The 17,016-nt window shown below is 39.9% G+C and overlaps 1 protein-coding gene across 12 annotated transcripts in view; it reads left to right on the top strand.

Annotated features, from left to right (window-relative positions):
* The window catches only part of SGCG (sarcoglycan gamma), a 50,521-nt gene that overhangs the window by 9,141 nt on the left and 24,364 nt on the right, over positions 1 to 17,016 (top strand). For 3 of the 12 annotated variants that reach the window (XM_067713740.1, XM_067713737.1, XM_067713739.1), the window contains 3 exons: positions 10,340 to 10,534; positions 11,146 to 11,247; positions 12,769 to 12,856. In XM_067713740.1, coding sequence (XP_067569841.1) covers positions 10,340 to 10,534; positions 11,146 to 11,247; positions 12,769 to 12,856 — 385 coding nt within the window. Of the gene's footprint in view, positions 1 to 2,225; positions 2,391 to 2,422; positions 3,729 to 7,373; positions 8,918 to 10,339; positions 10,535 to 11,145; positions 11,248 to 12,768; positions 12,857 to 17,016 lie in introns of those variants that run through there. The other 9 variants (XM_067713729.1, XM_067713731.1, XM_067713733.1 and 6 more) reach the window with 8 other exon arrangements.

The raw sequence follows: 17,016 nt of genomic DNA, 5'->3' as shown, positions 1-17,016 counted from the left end.
TCAGTGGGTTTCCTGTCATTCTGATGGGCACACGCCACACTTCCATTCTCTGCCCAAAAACTCTATACTTACTGGAGCTGCAAGATCTGTTCCCTATAATTATACAAAGTTATATGTTCATGGAATAATACTTTTTAATGATTATGACTCACTTCAGACATTACCATCAGATAACTTTTGAAATTTCAGATCATGCTCCGTTTTCTCTTCTGAAATCTAAAAGTTTTCTATTGCTTTTAGTCTTTCCTTTTCTTACCTCTTACTTCTCCAGCATCCCGATGGTTTTATCCCCTCTGTCTTCCCTGAAAACACTGAATTAGCCCTTTATACTAAATATTGACTTCTAAATTCCCCCAGAGTACCATGAAAAACATAAAATACCTACATTCAGTAGTCTAGTAATCAGTTTCATTTTTTATTGACATGGCAACTCTGAAGGGAATATGAATTATCTTTGTTAAAATGCATACACTTGGATCATCCCTATTTAAAAATATCTACTATATTTAACAGTGAGAAGCTGGGTGAGAATCGTCCAGGTAATTACATTAATTACATTCCAGATGAAAACTGAGTTTTCAGTTGTGTATGGAATCATTTGATCGCTTCATTTTGCTTACTTGAAAAGTCTGTGGCCACCTATTTTGAAGACGTATAGCTTCAGTGGAAAGTGCAAATAATTCATATGGTATTTTTTAAAGGTTTAAAGTTTATCACTTACAAAGGAATTTAATTTGATTTCACATTTCATTTGCCCCGAAAGCCATCCCTTATTGCTGTTATACTGACCTCTTCTGGATAATTCTTGTAATGTCATCCTGATTGTATATGTTAGCTCTATTTTTTTTAACGTTAACTGTGCACTATAGAATTGATATCATAAAAAACAGAGTCTGGTGTAACTACAAAGTTCAACTAATTGAGGGTTGACTCTAGGCGGGTGCTGAGCGGGGAGTTCATGGTCCAGTAGAGAGAACAGGTCGATAAACCAATGATGGCAATGTAAATACAAACAATTATAATACATTTAAAAATCCATATACGGGGGCTTCCCTGGTGGCGCAGTGGTTGAGAGTCCGCCTGCCAATGCAGGGGACACGGGTTCGTGCCCCAGTCCGGGAAGATCCCACATGCCGCGGAGCGGCTGGGCCTGTGAGCCATGGCCGCTGAGCCTGCGCGTCCGCAGCCTGTGCTCCGCAACGGGAGAGGCCACAACAGTGAGAGGCCCACGTACCGCAAAAAAAAAAAAAAAATCCATATACAAGGCTGCCTCTGAAAAGGTAAAAGATGAGAAAAAGATGAGAGGTGACTCTAATCCGAGGTACAACCAGGCAGCCGACAGCACTGTGACTCCCGTGGTTTCTTATGGAGCCCAAAGGAAGGGGACAGGTGAGATGGGCAGGGCTCCACCGCAAAGGTGCGTGTGCCTGTCCAGAACCTGGTACCATATCCTGACGGCTTGCTGAAGGGCTTGAAGCAGGGCGGTGATAAGGACAGAATTACGTGTCCTCAGCGTTTCTCTGGCAGCCCCAGGTATAAGGTGAGCACAGCGGGGCCTAGAAGCAGGGAAGCAGGTCGGCTACACACAGACCAGGTCCCGCAGTCAGGGGGCACTGATGGGTGGAGAGGGAGGCAAGGCAGCAGGAACTGGGGAGCTTAGGGACTGGCAGGCTGGTTAGCGAGGGAGATTCCCAGATCTGTCGCCCCTGGTTTTTGTGGACGATGGACGAAAGAGCGGGTCTGGGCAGATGATAGAAGTGTGGCCTGGTCTGGGGAGATTCTGCCATACAGGTGCTCACAGCTGCAGTTAGCGTATAAAGCCACAGGCACTGTTTAAAATGGGCCTACTGTGTATTCATCAACTTCAGCTGGGCCCGGAACGTGACCTAATAGGTCTCACTAGTAACTTTCCTGCCAACTCTTCAAGGCAACTGCACCAGACTTCTCGGTTCTCTCCAACCCTTGAATTATCTTGTCTGAAAGTCACTTCTCTCCACGCCCTTAGCAGCTCTAACCTTGAACAAACTACTTTACATCTAGTGGAGGGTTAGACCAGTTTTCTTTAAGGACCCTTATAGCTTCAAGATGTTATGATTCTGTTGAAAACAGATGAGACGTGTATGTGAGTTACAAACCCGAACTAGACCTACAGTGGAAACTTTGAAGATCTCGTTTCAATAATCTCAACTATGCTAAAAAATCAAAAGATTTCTCTTTTCTCGAAGTCATCCTCCAGCAGGACCAAAAGTAGAAGTCAATAGTGTTAAATGAATCTGTGAACGTGAATGGAGATCCAACATACAACTTGACCAATGGCCTTACAGAGCAGCCCCCAATGCTGAACAGTTCATTGCTATAAACCAGGTAACTGATGGTGGAAAGGTCCCTCAGTAAGTAACCTGTCAGTGTGACATTTCAACCAGGATATTGAGTTAGGAGTTTCAAATTTTGACTTTTCAGACACACAGTAATACAGAAGTACCTCTCATAACATCACTGTTAAATATAGTAGATATTTTTGTTGAGAATCGGTAGTTGTGCCATGGTTTTATGTCTAAACGAATTGCCATGATGAGAAGAATAGTAACGTGTGAAGAATTCATGGAAGATTTTCAAATGTCTTATAAATAAATGTACGATTAGTTGAAGCTGTATCAGCTTTTCCTTTAAGACCTGCAGCTGTTGGTATTAAGCAGCATCAGATTTCAAAAGAAGTTCCAGCATAAATGAATAGAATAAGATAAAAGGTCTCCTGAGAAGAAAATAAAAATTAACTGTATGGATTACCATTACATTGCTTCTCATGATCAAGGTTTAGTGCTAAAATGGGAATTTAAATGTATAATTTAGTGAGTTTTAATTCAGACTCTAAAAGTAATGCAAAATAAAAGATTAAGGGTATTTGAGATTTTGATATTTGTTCTGTGTTCTTTACACCTTATAAAAATTGAATGATCTACTTATCGTTCTTTTTAAATAAAGGTAAGACAACATAACATCACCTTGTTGCATTCACATAATTTGTTAAACAAAATATAAATTTAGTTTACTTAGAAAATAACTGATAATTTTAGCATGTGGAGTTTACCTTCTGTTTATTATGATGATCATTATTTAAGGTTTTCTCAAATGTTAAAGTTTTTTCACTTAAAAAGAAGCCTAAGGAAAGTGGTTTTTAAAGAGTGACTATTACATGAGAATATGAAGTTTACTTGGAGGAGAACAGTATACATTTAATACCAATAAAGTTACGAGTTCTCAATGTTGCCTGTGAATTTGAAGTGATTTTTTATGAGATTTTTGTCAACATTAGATTCTACTGGAAACGTGTCCCAGAAGTTTTTGCTGTTCATTTAAGGTAAAGTTCATTTTAGAAAGTTACAATTACGTAAGACTGTCCTGATTCGGGGTTTAACTGGTGGTTTCGTAGGAATTTTTTCCCTCTTGGCACACTTAGTGCTGTGTTCTGGAATTGGTGCCCAAACAATTTTAAGTGTGGTATATGAGCTGTTTGTGTCACTAAGTAAAATTAGATGCGCCTGTTGCTAACAACCGGGGATGAAACTTGAGACAAGGCCAGGCCAGGGAGCCTTTTCTTCCAGGCTGGTTGGTGAACTTGAACTGTCCCCTCTCACTCAGCGAGTCGTGGGACAGCCTGAAACACTCTTGTCGCAGAAGGATCTGGAGCGGTGCAGTTAATTCACAGCGTGCTTTTTACAACATCTAAGGTAAGTAATCGTTTTTTACTTGGATCTTATATAATTATAATGTTCAATTTAAAAACCAAATAGGTATGAGGCTTCTTGATTATTTTTTACCTTCATAGTATCATAGTAGAAAATGAATTTTAAATGTTGAATAAATTTAGCTCAAAATGATTATGTATTAAGTATCAACAAACTGTACTTAACGTCTCATTTCAAGTTTCTTTCAAGTTATTACGACTACTAATATGCCACCTGTTTTTATCAGGATTATGCCCTTTCTAATAGTTTTAATTTGTATCAATAGAATACCATGATAGCATTTCCGTATTATCGGGCATTCAATCGTTATACTGTAATTAATCTAGACAAAGGATAATCTTTAAGATCACCTGCTGCTAATTCTACTCTTAAACTTCTGTGGCAGAATTACGTTTGATCTACATGTTGTCCATAGTTTTGTTACGGACATTTAAAAGTAGGGTAAAGTTCATGAGAACAGAAGTCCAGGTAGTTTGATACATTGAGAATAAGCAAAGCAAGAGTAAAGTACCAAGTGTGGCTGCCCAGCCCTCCCTGGATGAAGAGGGAAGAATGTATCTCTCCCTAAATCTGGAATAAATAACGTGTTGCTCAAAATATGTATGAAAAAGTAAAAAGAAGTCGAATCAAGGTAAACTTCAGCTTGTTTAAAGTGTCTGTTGATTCTGGTGGATCCTAAGTTAATTAGGGGCCTTAGAAGACAAGTTTGTAAAGAAAGTCGTCAAGAAAGATAATAGGGAAAAAATAGCTCAGCTGGCTGGAAGATGTGTCAGCAGGATGGAGTAACTCACTAGGTAGGAAAGGAACTACAAAACATACTGTGTTTATTTTTTGCTTATTTTCTTGGAAACATTTTGGATCCATAGAGCCACTTAACCGCCTTATGGTTCAAGTCGGTGTTAGTCTTAGAGGTTCTCGAATTTATCTGAGGTTTCTTTCAAAGCCAAAGGAAAAGTAGTATTTCAATATATTTCAATATCAAATTCCAAAGAGTAACAAATCCAAGTTTCCCAAACATGCTGGCTAAGCTTGCAGCTAAAATGCTGCAAATAAAATTGTTCTATAATGTCCTTTAAAAAAAATACACACTCTAGTCACTAAACTAGATTGCTATTATATTGAAGATGAAACTCAAAGAATAATTGTAAATTATGAATGGATGCCCATTTGGTTGAATTTTGCACATTTTGTTGGACCCGGGTAGGGTCTTCTCCGTGGCTTCTCTCAAGCCAGCCCAGCCCTGCTCACCCACCATGAACGTGGTTTCCCGGTGGGGAACCCTCAGGACCTGCCTCCCGCTTCTTTCTGTCCTTCCCGCCTCCTTCTCCTCCCAGCCTCAAAAGCATCCGGTGTTGCTCTTCTCTGGACCCACTTCAGGACCAGATCTTTCTCTGGTGTTCTCATGAGCTTTGTAGAATTCCTCACCCACTGTCCTTGCCATTCCAGACTCCAAGCTCATCTCCTATTTCACATGTTATTGTCCCTTGGGGAATTTTATGGGAAAATAGATGCAGGAGTGTTTAGCCATCTGCAGATTTGCAAGGGTCGGTCTTGAGACTTCTCCCCAAGCCCCTCACAGTGCCCGAGTCCACTTGACTTTGGTCCGGCTGGTGTGCTGTGCACGCTGGTGAAGGAGATGGGCTTCCCAAGGGCTGCATGTGCCCAAGGCATCTGTGCTTTGTCCTGAAGCTGCTGGGATAGAATTAGTCTTGGGGAAGGTCACTGTGGTTGTCATGGAGACTGGATAAGGGGCGTGTCAATGTAAAACATTGACAGATGGCCTCAGCTGAGGCCTGGAAAACAGACCCCAAGGGAGAACCAGCAGGAAGAAGTTGCCATGGAGACCGTACCTAAAACCCAGCCTCACCTTTGTGACTATTTTAACTCTATTGTAAACATTCGCAGTGAGTTTTACATGTGAAACATCTCTGAAAAAGCACACTGTCAAGAAGCCTGATAGACCACTTGAGTTGGTCAATTGACCAACTGATTGTTGATGGGTGGACAGAATTGATCATATCACAGAGCTAAGAAGGCATGACTTTGGAACTCAGTCTGGTTTATATGGTAGCGAAAGGGAAATACCTAAGATAGTATGGTTGAAAAGCAAAGGTAGGAACAGTGCTTTTCTGATGCTAATTTCCTCCCAAATCCAACTCATCTATCAAGGTAGAACTTTATGTGATCTTGAACCTTAACATACACTGTTGAAATACAGAGTGCTAATGGCTGAACATTCCTAGTAGAGAATGAAGTAGTGTGATGGTCACTGAGATCTGAAATGCAGGAACTGTCAGCCTATCATCTATGACCTATGCATCAATCACATCATTATGGCAATAAAAGGGCCAGGAAAATAGCAATGTGTAAATCTATTATTTTCCCCTTTTGCTCTGTGGGTTCCGGTTATTTTCCTAGCAGTTTATGGAGTTTCTGTTAAAGTTGGTATGAGACACATATGAAGTGTGGTAAAGAGGGAATGATTTCGGTTTTCAATCATAACATTGGACCTAGACGTGGGGACCTATTCCACAGATACATCGTAAATGAGAACATACTTCATTCTGCCTGCCTGCCTTTAACAAATACGTATAATTGAGTCCCTACTCAGTTCCAGGCACTACTGTAGGTGCTGGTTATATTGTGGTGAACAAAACAGTGAACAAAACATCCTTATTTTGGCCTTATTTCCACCAACTTCAACTTCTGGACCTTGATATTACCCTTTAGTCGAATACTATATAAGGACATCGTAAAAGCTTCAAATTTCTAAGTTTCTTTAATAAAACCAAGAATAAAACACTAAGAAAATATATTTGAATTGCCCATCTCTATAAACTTAACACTGCTTTAAAATAAGCCTCTATCTGAACTAAGCAAACATGCCTTTTAAAACCACAGTTTTGGGGCTTCCCTGGTGGCGCAGTGGCTGAGAGTCCGCCTGCTGATGAAGGGGACACGGGTTCGTGCCCCGGTCCGGGAAGATCCCACATGCCGCAGAGCAGCTGGGCCCGCGAGCCACGGCCGCTGAGCCTGCCTGTCCGGAGCCTGTGCTCCGCAACGGGAGAGGCCACGACAGTGAGAGGCCCGCGTACCACAAAAAAAATAAAAATAAAAAATAACTGAACTCATTTCTGAGGAGTCTGTTTAGTTCTTTTTCAAACCCACCTTTTAAAAAAATCCTTTTATATTAGTTCCTTTTGAGCATCAGCCATGTATTTATCATTTCCGTGTCTCAAACTCCTGGCAACAGCCTATCCAGACCAGGCATTCAGTAAATGTTACTTAAAATTAACAATGTCATTTAACAACATTTATGTAGTGGACGCTGTATTCAGTTACTATACTATGTACTATGACAAGAATCAAAGAATGTAGAAGGCAGAATTTCTATCCTTAAGATGGTTTTATTTTAGATAATAAATAGGTAACCATGAATTCAAGAGCATATGAAAACTTATATTTTTGCAAAACATACTATAATGTTCCATGTCTGGAGCCTTACGCATTAAAATATTGATAACTATATTTAGAGAGAAGCATTTAAAGCTAATCAAAATTAAGGATACCATCAACATACTTTAAAGATGGTTAACAGGGAAAGGGGTGGGAAAATTTTTAGTTAATTAATTAATTTATTTTTGGCTGTGTTGGGTCTTCGTTGCTGCATGCGGGCTTTCTCTAGTTGCGGCGAGTGGGGGCTACTCCTCATTGCGGTGCGCGGGCTTCTCATTGCGGTGGCTTCTCTTGTTGCGGAGCACGGGCTCTAGGCGTGCGGGCTTCAGTAGTTGTGGCACGTGGGCTTCAGTAGCTGTGGCTCGTGGGCTCTAGAGTGCAGGCTCAGTAGTTGTGGCGCACGGGCTTAGTTGCTCCGCAGCATGTGGGATCTTCCCAGGCCAGGGCTCGAACCCGTGTGCCCTGCGTTGGCAGGTGTATTCTTAACCACTGCGCCACCAGGGAAGTCCCCATAAATTGTTTTTGAAATAAAGGAGCCTATGAAAATAATTTTTGCTCAAGATGTAGTAAAACTCAAAATTATTTACCTTGGAGTATAGATTTTTAAGTTCTAACATAAAATGTTATCTTATTAATTTTTTGTCAAGGGTCTATAAGTAGATCTTAAAGCATAATGCGTTGTTCCAGAGCAGTTTCTTGCCAGCATGAATACTAATACTTTACAGTTATCTGACCTCGAAGTGATAAAGAACTGGTGTCCTTTCCAATGCTAATTTTAACACATATCTGAAGGAAGCTAGCTGAACCTGATAGCCTCTGAAAGTCTGTAACAGAAAAAATTGAATATACAGTGTCAAATAAAAATGGAAGCCACCATGAGTCACCGTTAGAATATAAGCTAATAATTTATTAAAATAACAACATCCACTTTTTAGAAAAAAAAAACTGGAGTGTTCTGCCTCATCATTTTAAATCATGCCTGTCTAGAGTAAGATCCTTGTTCAGTGCAACACATCTAACACTGGTTAATGGCAGGTTAACCAAAAGAGTTAAGGGGGGCAATGATAAAACGTGGCTTTGTTACCCAAACTCAGGCCCAGGTGCCTGCCGCTCAAGCAGCCCTGTTCACACTTTGATTTTTAGCCCCGGAAGACCCATTTTCATACTTCTGACCTCCAAAACTATAAAATAATAAAACTATGTTGGGTTAAGCTAGGTTTGTGATAGCTTTACACCAGCAATAGGAAGCTCTAGATAGGAACAGAAATATGTAGCAAGTGGAAACCATACGTGTGCGTGCACGCATGTGCATGTGTATACACACACACTTAGAAAACTGCTGTTTTTATCGATCTGTAGCAATACTGTAAATTAATGCACTTGCTTTAAATTCAGATTCTCTGGCCACCCTTCCCAATCCAATCGCAGACTCTTAGCCTATCTTTTACAGAAAGTGTGGTTTTGCCACCATTATTTAGATGACAAGTGCTTTGAAATAAATATAACAGAGTGCTGTGTTGGGAGTGAGTGGGTGTCTGGGGAAGACTTCTTTGAGAAGGTGTCATGTGAGCAGGTCTGAAGCTGAGGAGGGAGCTGGCAGAGGGTTTCAGGTGGAAGGGATGCCCAGGAGTGAGTCCTGACCTGAGGGTTCACCTGGGCTGATAAAGAGTGAATGGGGCGCTGTGAGCAACAGACCAACAGCTGCAGATGAAGAGGTGAGCAAAGGCTCTCACGTAGGGTCTGGGAGGTGATGGAGGAGGTTGGATGTTCTCAGTGGGGAAAAATCGCGGGAAGGTGTGAAACTGTAGAGTGACAGGCGCTGACTTACATTTCACGTGTCTGCTTGTGGGTAGAGAGGGGTTTCCCGAGGGGAAGGAAGGGAAGCAGGTTTGCAGTGGTGCAGATGACAGTTCGCAGTGGCTGGCACCAGCGCGGTAGCCGTGGCAATGGAGAGGAGTAGACAGATTTGGGATGCAGGTTGAAGGCAGAGCTGATGTGGGGCTGTGTGGGTGGTGATGGACTTTCTAATCCAAAAAAAGACTGGAGGGGTCAAAGGTGAGTGAGTGAAGAATGCCCTCATGAAATTGTTAACCCCTTAGGTTTTGAATAATGCAGACTGTCAGTCCTGAGTGTTTGAAAATACTGAGCGATGAATAGCACCAGTTTATACAATCAGCTAGGACACGGGGAAATGCCTGTTGTTTGGTTGGAGAGAAATTTATAGAGTTATTTTGACCATAACGTTTTAAATAAGGACAGCTCCAAATCACTCCTAAAAATAAATGCATAAAAACCTCAGAGGAGAATATTTTATATGATTCATCATTTTGCTACATTTACAATCAGAAAAGTCATCATAATTTCTAATCTTAATTTAAACAGTTAAAACCATGTCCTTTTTTTCTTTGTGGAAAGGGGAAAATTGAGCAACTTTTAAAAATCTCTTCATAGAGTTGAAATTGTTACTAAAACTCTTAACCTCATTTACATAAAACAGGGAATGTTTGTAAACATTTGTACACGTGCACATTTTGATCTTTCTTGAACTAGGTCAGTACTTGGGAGCTTCATTATAGGCCAGAGTTGGTGTGGTAGGTATCTTGAAAAGAGCCTTTTTAATTCTGAATAATTTAGTAGCTGAAGGAAGATGTAATTTAATCATTTGGCACAAAATTGAGTAATTGGATTTTTTCTTCAGAAGGCTCTTGGGTACCAGCTTGATTTTCCTCCCACTGAATCTTTTAAGAATGTGATAACTGGATTGTTGTAGGTTGGTGCTTCAATTGCAAGCTTAATCTTGCAGAATTTTGAAAGCTCTATATGTATTGATTTTATTGATCAAAATCTGAAAATATAATCACTGGATTTCAAATGCATTTGTCATATCTAAATACATTGCATGACAGATTATCGCTGTGGTTGAAATACAGTGACATGTTTCAAAGTAATAGCCAATGCTCATTTTAAACATCACTAATTTGCGAAATTTGTTATTGGGGTAAAAAGTATTTTGTGGGACTAATGGTCAATCAATATTGACAAACAAATCCTCTTTCTGGCCATGTGTCTCTCCCTCTCTCCCTCTCCCCTCCTCCCCCCCCTTCACCCCCCCTCCCTTGCCCCCCACCCGGTGGCAGATGGTACGTGAACAATACACCACGACCACAGAAGGCACCCACATAGAGCGGCCAGAGAACCAGTCTGTCTACAAAATCGGCATCTATGGCTGGAGAAAGCGTTGCCTCTACTTATTTGTTCTTCTTTTGCTCATCATCCTCCTTGTGAATCTTGCTCTTACAATTTGGATTCTTAAAGTGATGTGGTTTTCCCCAGTAAGTATTTTTTTTCCTGATAAACATGTTGTTGTTTTGTTTGTGCGGTCACTTCATCCACATTGTATCAACAGAAGCTTCCTTTCATGCAGTTAATGTTGGTTTCCTGTCTGGATCAGAATTTTCAGTAGCAAAAAATAATATAACATTCACTTTTCTTTTTTACCTTTTTAAAATAATTTCACTGCGAACTGTAGCGTGTTGGTTTTCATGGCAGTGCTGTATCCTGGTTGTGTTGGTGGCTGCCCGAATCTGTACGTATGTTAAAACTCATAGAGCTATAAGCCTGAAGAGTCCATTTTATTGCATCTTAATTTTTTAAAATTTTTAAATAGTAATGGTAAGATTTTTTTTTTCTGACATGTTGGTGGGCTCTTGCATGTTTGTTATAAAGTGATTATTTAAATCTTATATGCATTTCCTAAAAAGTCCTTTGTATTTACACAAGACGTAATAAAATACTGAATATTGAATAAAAACAAAGTTTTAAATAAAGTGTTTAAGAGAAATACAGTAAAGTGCCGATAGGAAATCTATGAAAATGCATACATGATTTAAGTTGATACTAAAAGAAGTGAAGAAGAAAGCAATAACAAATCTCTTTTTAACAGACAGGAATGGGTCACCTGCATGTTACAGAAGATGGACTTCGCCTGGAGGGGGAATCGGAGTTTTTATTCCCACTGTATGCCAAAGAAATACACTCCAGAGTGGTAAGCAGATGAGGACACGTTTAAAGAATTTGTGTTTCATGAGAAATAAATAACGGTGAAACACAGAAAGTTTGCTTTTCTGATGAAAGGTGTGCACGCGTCGACACTGCATGTTTCCCTGGCCACATGCCTTGGGTGGGCCCTAGCGAGCGACCAAAACCTTGCCTGGAAACCCCCAGCCCCGCCCCAGCGGATTTCTGCTTACATCTCATTGACCGGAATTGTATCACTTGGGTCTCCCTCCCTGCAGGACAGGCTGAGAAAGCATTTAGCCTTTGCAGCCCCTGCGGTGGAAGCCAGAAAAAGAATAGTGTTGGAGAGAATCCATTGGATCAGACGACCAGAGTGGTTCCTGGGACAACTTATTGTCTAGGCCCGGGAGTGGGCCTCACAGCTCTGACCTGGGCCATGTCCTCCCTTTCAGGGAAAATGATAAAAAAAAAAAAAAAAAGAGCCTGGAAGTTGGCGCCTGAAGACGGTTCCGTCATGGAACTGTCCCTTGCTGGCTGTTACTTTGGGAGAGCCGTCATTTAATCTCTTTGAGCTCAATTTCCTCATCTGCATGTGAGGAGTAATGCTACCTCCTTCAAAGTGTGGAGATGAAAGGAGAGGCTGGATGGTAAAAATCGCTGGTGAATTTTTAGCTCTTATTATCCTGCTGGTTATTTCAAAACACAGCAAAGACAAGTAGTAAGGTCACGCCATTGGTTGAAAGGTGAGACAATGGCAAATCCATCTGCTTCCACAAAGCAAGTTGGAGAATTTCTGACCTGCTAGCGTTCCAAAGCACTCCTGAAACTTCTTTCCTTCTGAAAAATCGTATTATACCCCCCAACTTGGGAAGATATTTGGTTCCCTCTGAGTGGCATAAACCCGCCTGAATCCAGTAGCCAAATTACTGCGTTCCTTTTGAAGAAAACTGTTACAGAAGAGCCAGCAATCTTCTGTGAGACAAAGCCTCCGCTCAGACTGTGACCCCACTTACGTGCTCACAAAGCCACTGTATCTTCCAACAAAAAGCTCTAAAAACGCAGGCATCCAACAGATTTTAAAAGCTCTTTTGAAATTGTGAGAAGCCTTTGGCGTTTTGAAGATAATATGGTATTTATTTATAGAAGAGCTAACCGCTCTCTGATTTACCTTTTAAAAAGATATCATGTCCTGGACATAAATTATGAGAAATGAAATTTTAATTCCTTGGAAAAGACAAAACACTGATTAAAACTTCATTGTTTCAGCTCTTCACCTTGAGAACGGACTTGGTCCATTGTAACCAGTGCACACAGGCTCTGTAAACCCAGGAGGTTATTATATTTTGTGGGGGAAAAAAATAATGCATTCACCCCCTTCACACAATATAATCCAAGTTTAAACAATAGTTTTAGCCACAAATTGATAGGTTCACAGGATCTATGACATGGGGGAAATTCTTTTGTGTAAATCCTCAATTTATATACAAATTCAAAGGTCTAGTCATTTTAAATAGTCTGTATTTGGCTGACATTGTAAATCTGTCCTTAGGACTCATCTCTGCTTCTGCAGTCCACGCAGAATGTGACTGTAAATGCACACGACCCGGAAGGAGGGGCTACAGGCAGGTTAAAAGTGGGTGAGTCCAGCTTCATAACAGTGCTTTGCGTGTGTGTGGTCCATGAACAGCTGTGCTGAATGCATCCATTTGTTTCTTTTTTCTTCTAGAGAATTCAGAGTTATTTATGAGCAATCAAAGTATGAGTTTTCTAACTATCATGCTGCGTGGACCACGGAGACTAGTTCAGGTGGTGGGAGGACAGTCTGAAGTATTTTAAGTGAAGTTATTTTGGTTCCAAGAAATAAGAGGACCATTTAAGGTAGTACAAGAAACAATGATTGTTGGCAGGATACAAAATAATCTCACAGAGACTGAGGAAAGGAAACAAAGGAGCTGCCCTCAAGAAAAGAAAGACCAGGGCTGGAGAATCAAAGTATTCATCCTCTCTCTCCCTCTCTCCCCCTCCCTTTCTCCTTCTCTCTACCATGTTCCCCTCCTTTCCGTGAATCTCTGTCCATGATTTTCACTTGGTAGCATGGTTGCACCGGTTCTAACTCTACAGGACTCTCTGGTTCTTCATCCGATTGGCTATAGTTCTCAACACCAGCCAACTTGGTCTTCAATGTCATGAATTCTCAATTCACAGCAAAGTACTCTAATTGGCCCAATTACTCTGTTCAACCAACTGCCCTTAGCTGAGCCATGTACACCCATCCGATCAGCTAAGACCAAAGAATATGGTCACGTGGGAGAGAGGTCCTTTGGAATTGTGCGCAGAGAGCGAAAGGATTAGAAAGAAAGAATATCGATGGAAGAAATAACAAAAGAGCAAACAGCTGGTGAAAGGAATATACCTTCTCTACGCCATCAACACTTTATAGATTTGCTAAATCTAAGAAATTGGATGGCTCTCCAGATTATGGGGAAATAGATGACAAGTGTACTACCAACACAGGCAGGTAGCTTTCCGTGTCCCCCTTTTTTAATGGCTGTTGTTACAGAACAATAATGTGACATTGGAAGGTACAGCCATAGCTTAACTTTATGATTCCTTTTATGACAGTAACACATGAGTTCCGTAGTCTGTGTTCTGATTTAATCTTTATAACTTTTTCTAAATGATAAATTGTATTTCTCTTTTGCTTAGAAGCTTGTTTTATCACCAAGTCCAGTGAAATTCTCAGTAAATCTAGAGATGAACCTGAGCTTACACAGCATACATGTTCATGATACTTGTCTAAACCAAATCATATTTCTTTATAAATTATGTTGTATTATGAATTGTGTCTACCATTTCTTAAATTTCTTAAAAATTTTTAACTGACTGTAGCTTTTAAATGTTTGAGGGAGGGCTTCCCAGGTGGCGCAGTGGTTGAGAGGCCGCCTGCCGATGCAGGGGACACGGGTTCGTGCCCCGGTCCGGGAAGATCCCACGTGCCGCGGAGCGGCTGGGCCCATGAGCCGTGGCCGCTGAGCCTGCGCGTCCGGAGCCTGTGCTCCGCAACGGGAGAGGCCACAGCAGTGAGAGGCCTGCGTACCACAAAAAAAAAAAAAAATGTTTGAGGGATTTTTACCCATCCTTTGTCATTCATTCAACAAACATTTATTGAATGCCTATGTGCTACTTTCTATATGCTGTCAAGTAATTAATAACATTTAGAGTGTGTAATTATTTTTTAGGAGTTCCAAAAGTAAAAGATTCATTTTATATTCTTCTGAAAATGATTTAACACAAATACTCATTTTCACATTTAATTTTTTGCTAAGTGTGGATTTTCATATATAGAGGAGTTAAAGATAACATAAATCTGTCTCCACTTTTGTGGATGAAATAATGGAAGCACTGAAAAGCTAATTTTCTCAAAAACACACAGCTAGTTAGTAGAGAAGCCAAACCAGGAGTCACCTTAGGACTTGCTTCTCCAACAGGGGTGTTTCCACCACCCTCCCTCTCTACACAGATTTCATTAAATCATGGCACACCGGGAACTGTCCTAGTTGCTGCAAATATGGTGTTGTTTTTGTCACCAAGGAATTCACTTTAAAAAAAAAAGTTTCCCATCAGAATTACTTTAAACTGTTAACCTCAAATTTTGAGTTTTAACCTTAGTGTTTCATACCTGAGGTAGAGTTAAAATAAGTGATTTCTGTTAAACCTTTGGTTGGAAAGCCTCTGCTATACTGAGAATCCTGAACTCGGAAATATTCAGCTCACCAAATCCAAGACGATTTTCAGTAAATGACTTCCCACAATCACACTCATTCCAGCCTCACACTTCCTGGGAGAAGTTAAATTTAGCCAATCTGGATATTAAAATGTGATTTATGTGAACTAGACAAAGTAATCCCATTTAATCAAATGAATAATTGTTTATTACTAAGACCACTGAAAAAATTGGCAACCAATACAATCAAAGCCAAAAGTCTTAAATTCCAAAAGGAATCAAACATGGGAAAGCAAGCATCAGCAGCTAGCATTTCAAATCTTGGGACTAAAAGACAACAAATTGTGAACGACAGTGGAACCTTCTAGTTGTAAATGCAGCTCTGGTTACTACAGTTAATGTTCTTTTGACTTCGAATAATAGAAACCAGTTCTGGTTAGCTTCAAAATAAGACTTTTTAGCTGAATGGGGTCAATTTTGGCAATTCCTAGTTCCCTGATATTTTGTTTCATCTAGGTTTTCAACTTTATTTGCATAGAAGTCCACATAGTACTCTCTTTTTGTTTTTTTAATTTCTTCCATTTCAATGGCATTATTTTAATGGCTACATAATAGTCCAAGGAATATATATAATTGTAAATATAATTATAAAATTATATTATAAATATATTTATTGGAAATACAATATACAATAATATTATTGCATATTTTATATATATATATATATATATATATATACACACACACACACACACACACAATAATTTGATTATGTAATACTCAAAAATTGGAGTTAGGTTATTCCATTCAGTCAATGACACAGTTCTTAATTCAGGCCACTCATATATTTAGGAGGTATTCAATAAATACTTGTTGAATGAATGAATGGAGGAATGAATAAAAGACTGTGTAGGAAGGGATGGGCTGGAAAGCCAGCTTAAGTGTGGGAGAGAGTTCTAGGAGATGGGGTGGGGGAAGATGGCCTGTCCAGGGTGCTCCAGAGTGGACAAGGGTTCAAGTATAAGCCTGAGCCACAGCTTTGAGGGATTTGGGGTCATAAGTGGGAAACAAACTCAAAATTTCTCAGGTAAAACAGAAGAGAGAAATTTAACAAAGAAAGGAGTAAAAAACAAGGGGTTAGCATCACTGTTCACAACAGTCAAAACATAGAAACAACCTGTGTCTATAGACAGATGAATGAATAAAGAAGATGTGGTATACACACACACACACACACACACACACATAATATATATATACATTGTGTATATATACAGTGGAATACTACTCAGTCATGAAAAAGAAGGAAATAATGCCATTTGCAGCAACATGGATGGAGCTAGAGATTATCATACTAAGTGAAGTAAGACAGAGAAAGACAAATATATGATATCACTTATATGTGGAATCTAAAATATGACACAAATGAACTTACCTATGAAACAGAAACAGACTCACAGACATAGAGAACAGACTGTGGTTGCCGAGGGGGTGGGGGAGGGGTGGATTGGGAATTTGGGATTAGCAGATGCAAACTAGTATATATAGGATGAATAAACAAGTCCTACTATATAACGCAGGGAACTATACTCAATATCCTGTGATAAACCATAATGGAAAAGAATATGAAAAAGAATATATTTATAACTGAATCACTTTGCTGTACAGCAGAAATTAATACAACATCGTAAATCAACTATACTTCAATAAAATAAAGTTTTAAAAAACAGTGGGTTCATCCAAGGCAATTGCTGTGAACAGCACTGGAGCCCTTTCCTGGTTATTATAGGTCCATGAACTCATGTGCTTGGATGTAACAGACTAGCCTAAAGAACAGAGTCAAGCTATACAGATAAGAGTCACTGACTCCAGGCTTATAAAGGTGAACCTAGATGATACCAAAGCATTAGTAGAATGAACTTAACCACAGTTTTATACTTCCAGTCCAGTATCTTCTGTGATACGATATTTGCAGCAGCAGAATAAATCTTTCCTTTTCTCAAAGGACTCTGTGACATTTGTTTTTGTTGTTGTTGTTGTTTGTTGTTTTTTTTTTTTTTGCGGTACACGGGC

This window comes from Pseudorca crassidens, chromosome 18 (assembly GCF_039906515.1).
Source record: "Pseudorca crassidens isolate mPseCra1 chromosome 18, mPseCra1.hap1, whole genome shotgun sequence".
NCBI classification, from domain to species: domain Eukaryota; kingdom Metazoa; phylum Chordata; class Mammalia; order Artiodactyla; family Delphinidae; genus Pseudorca; species Pseudorca crassidens.
Note: the sequence above shows the minus strand (reverse complement) of the source record. Positions and strands in the feature narration are given on the sequence as shown.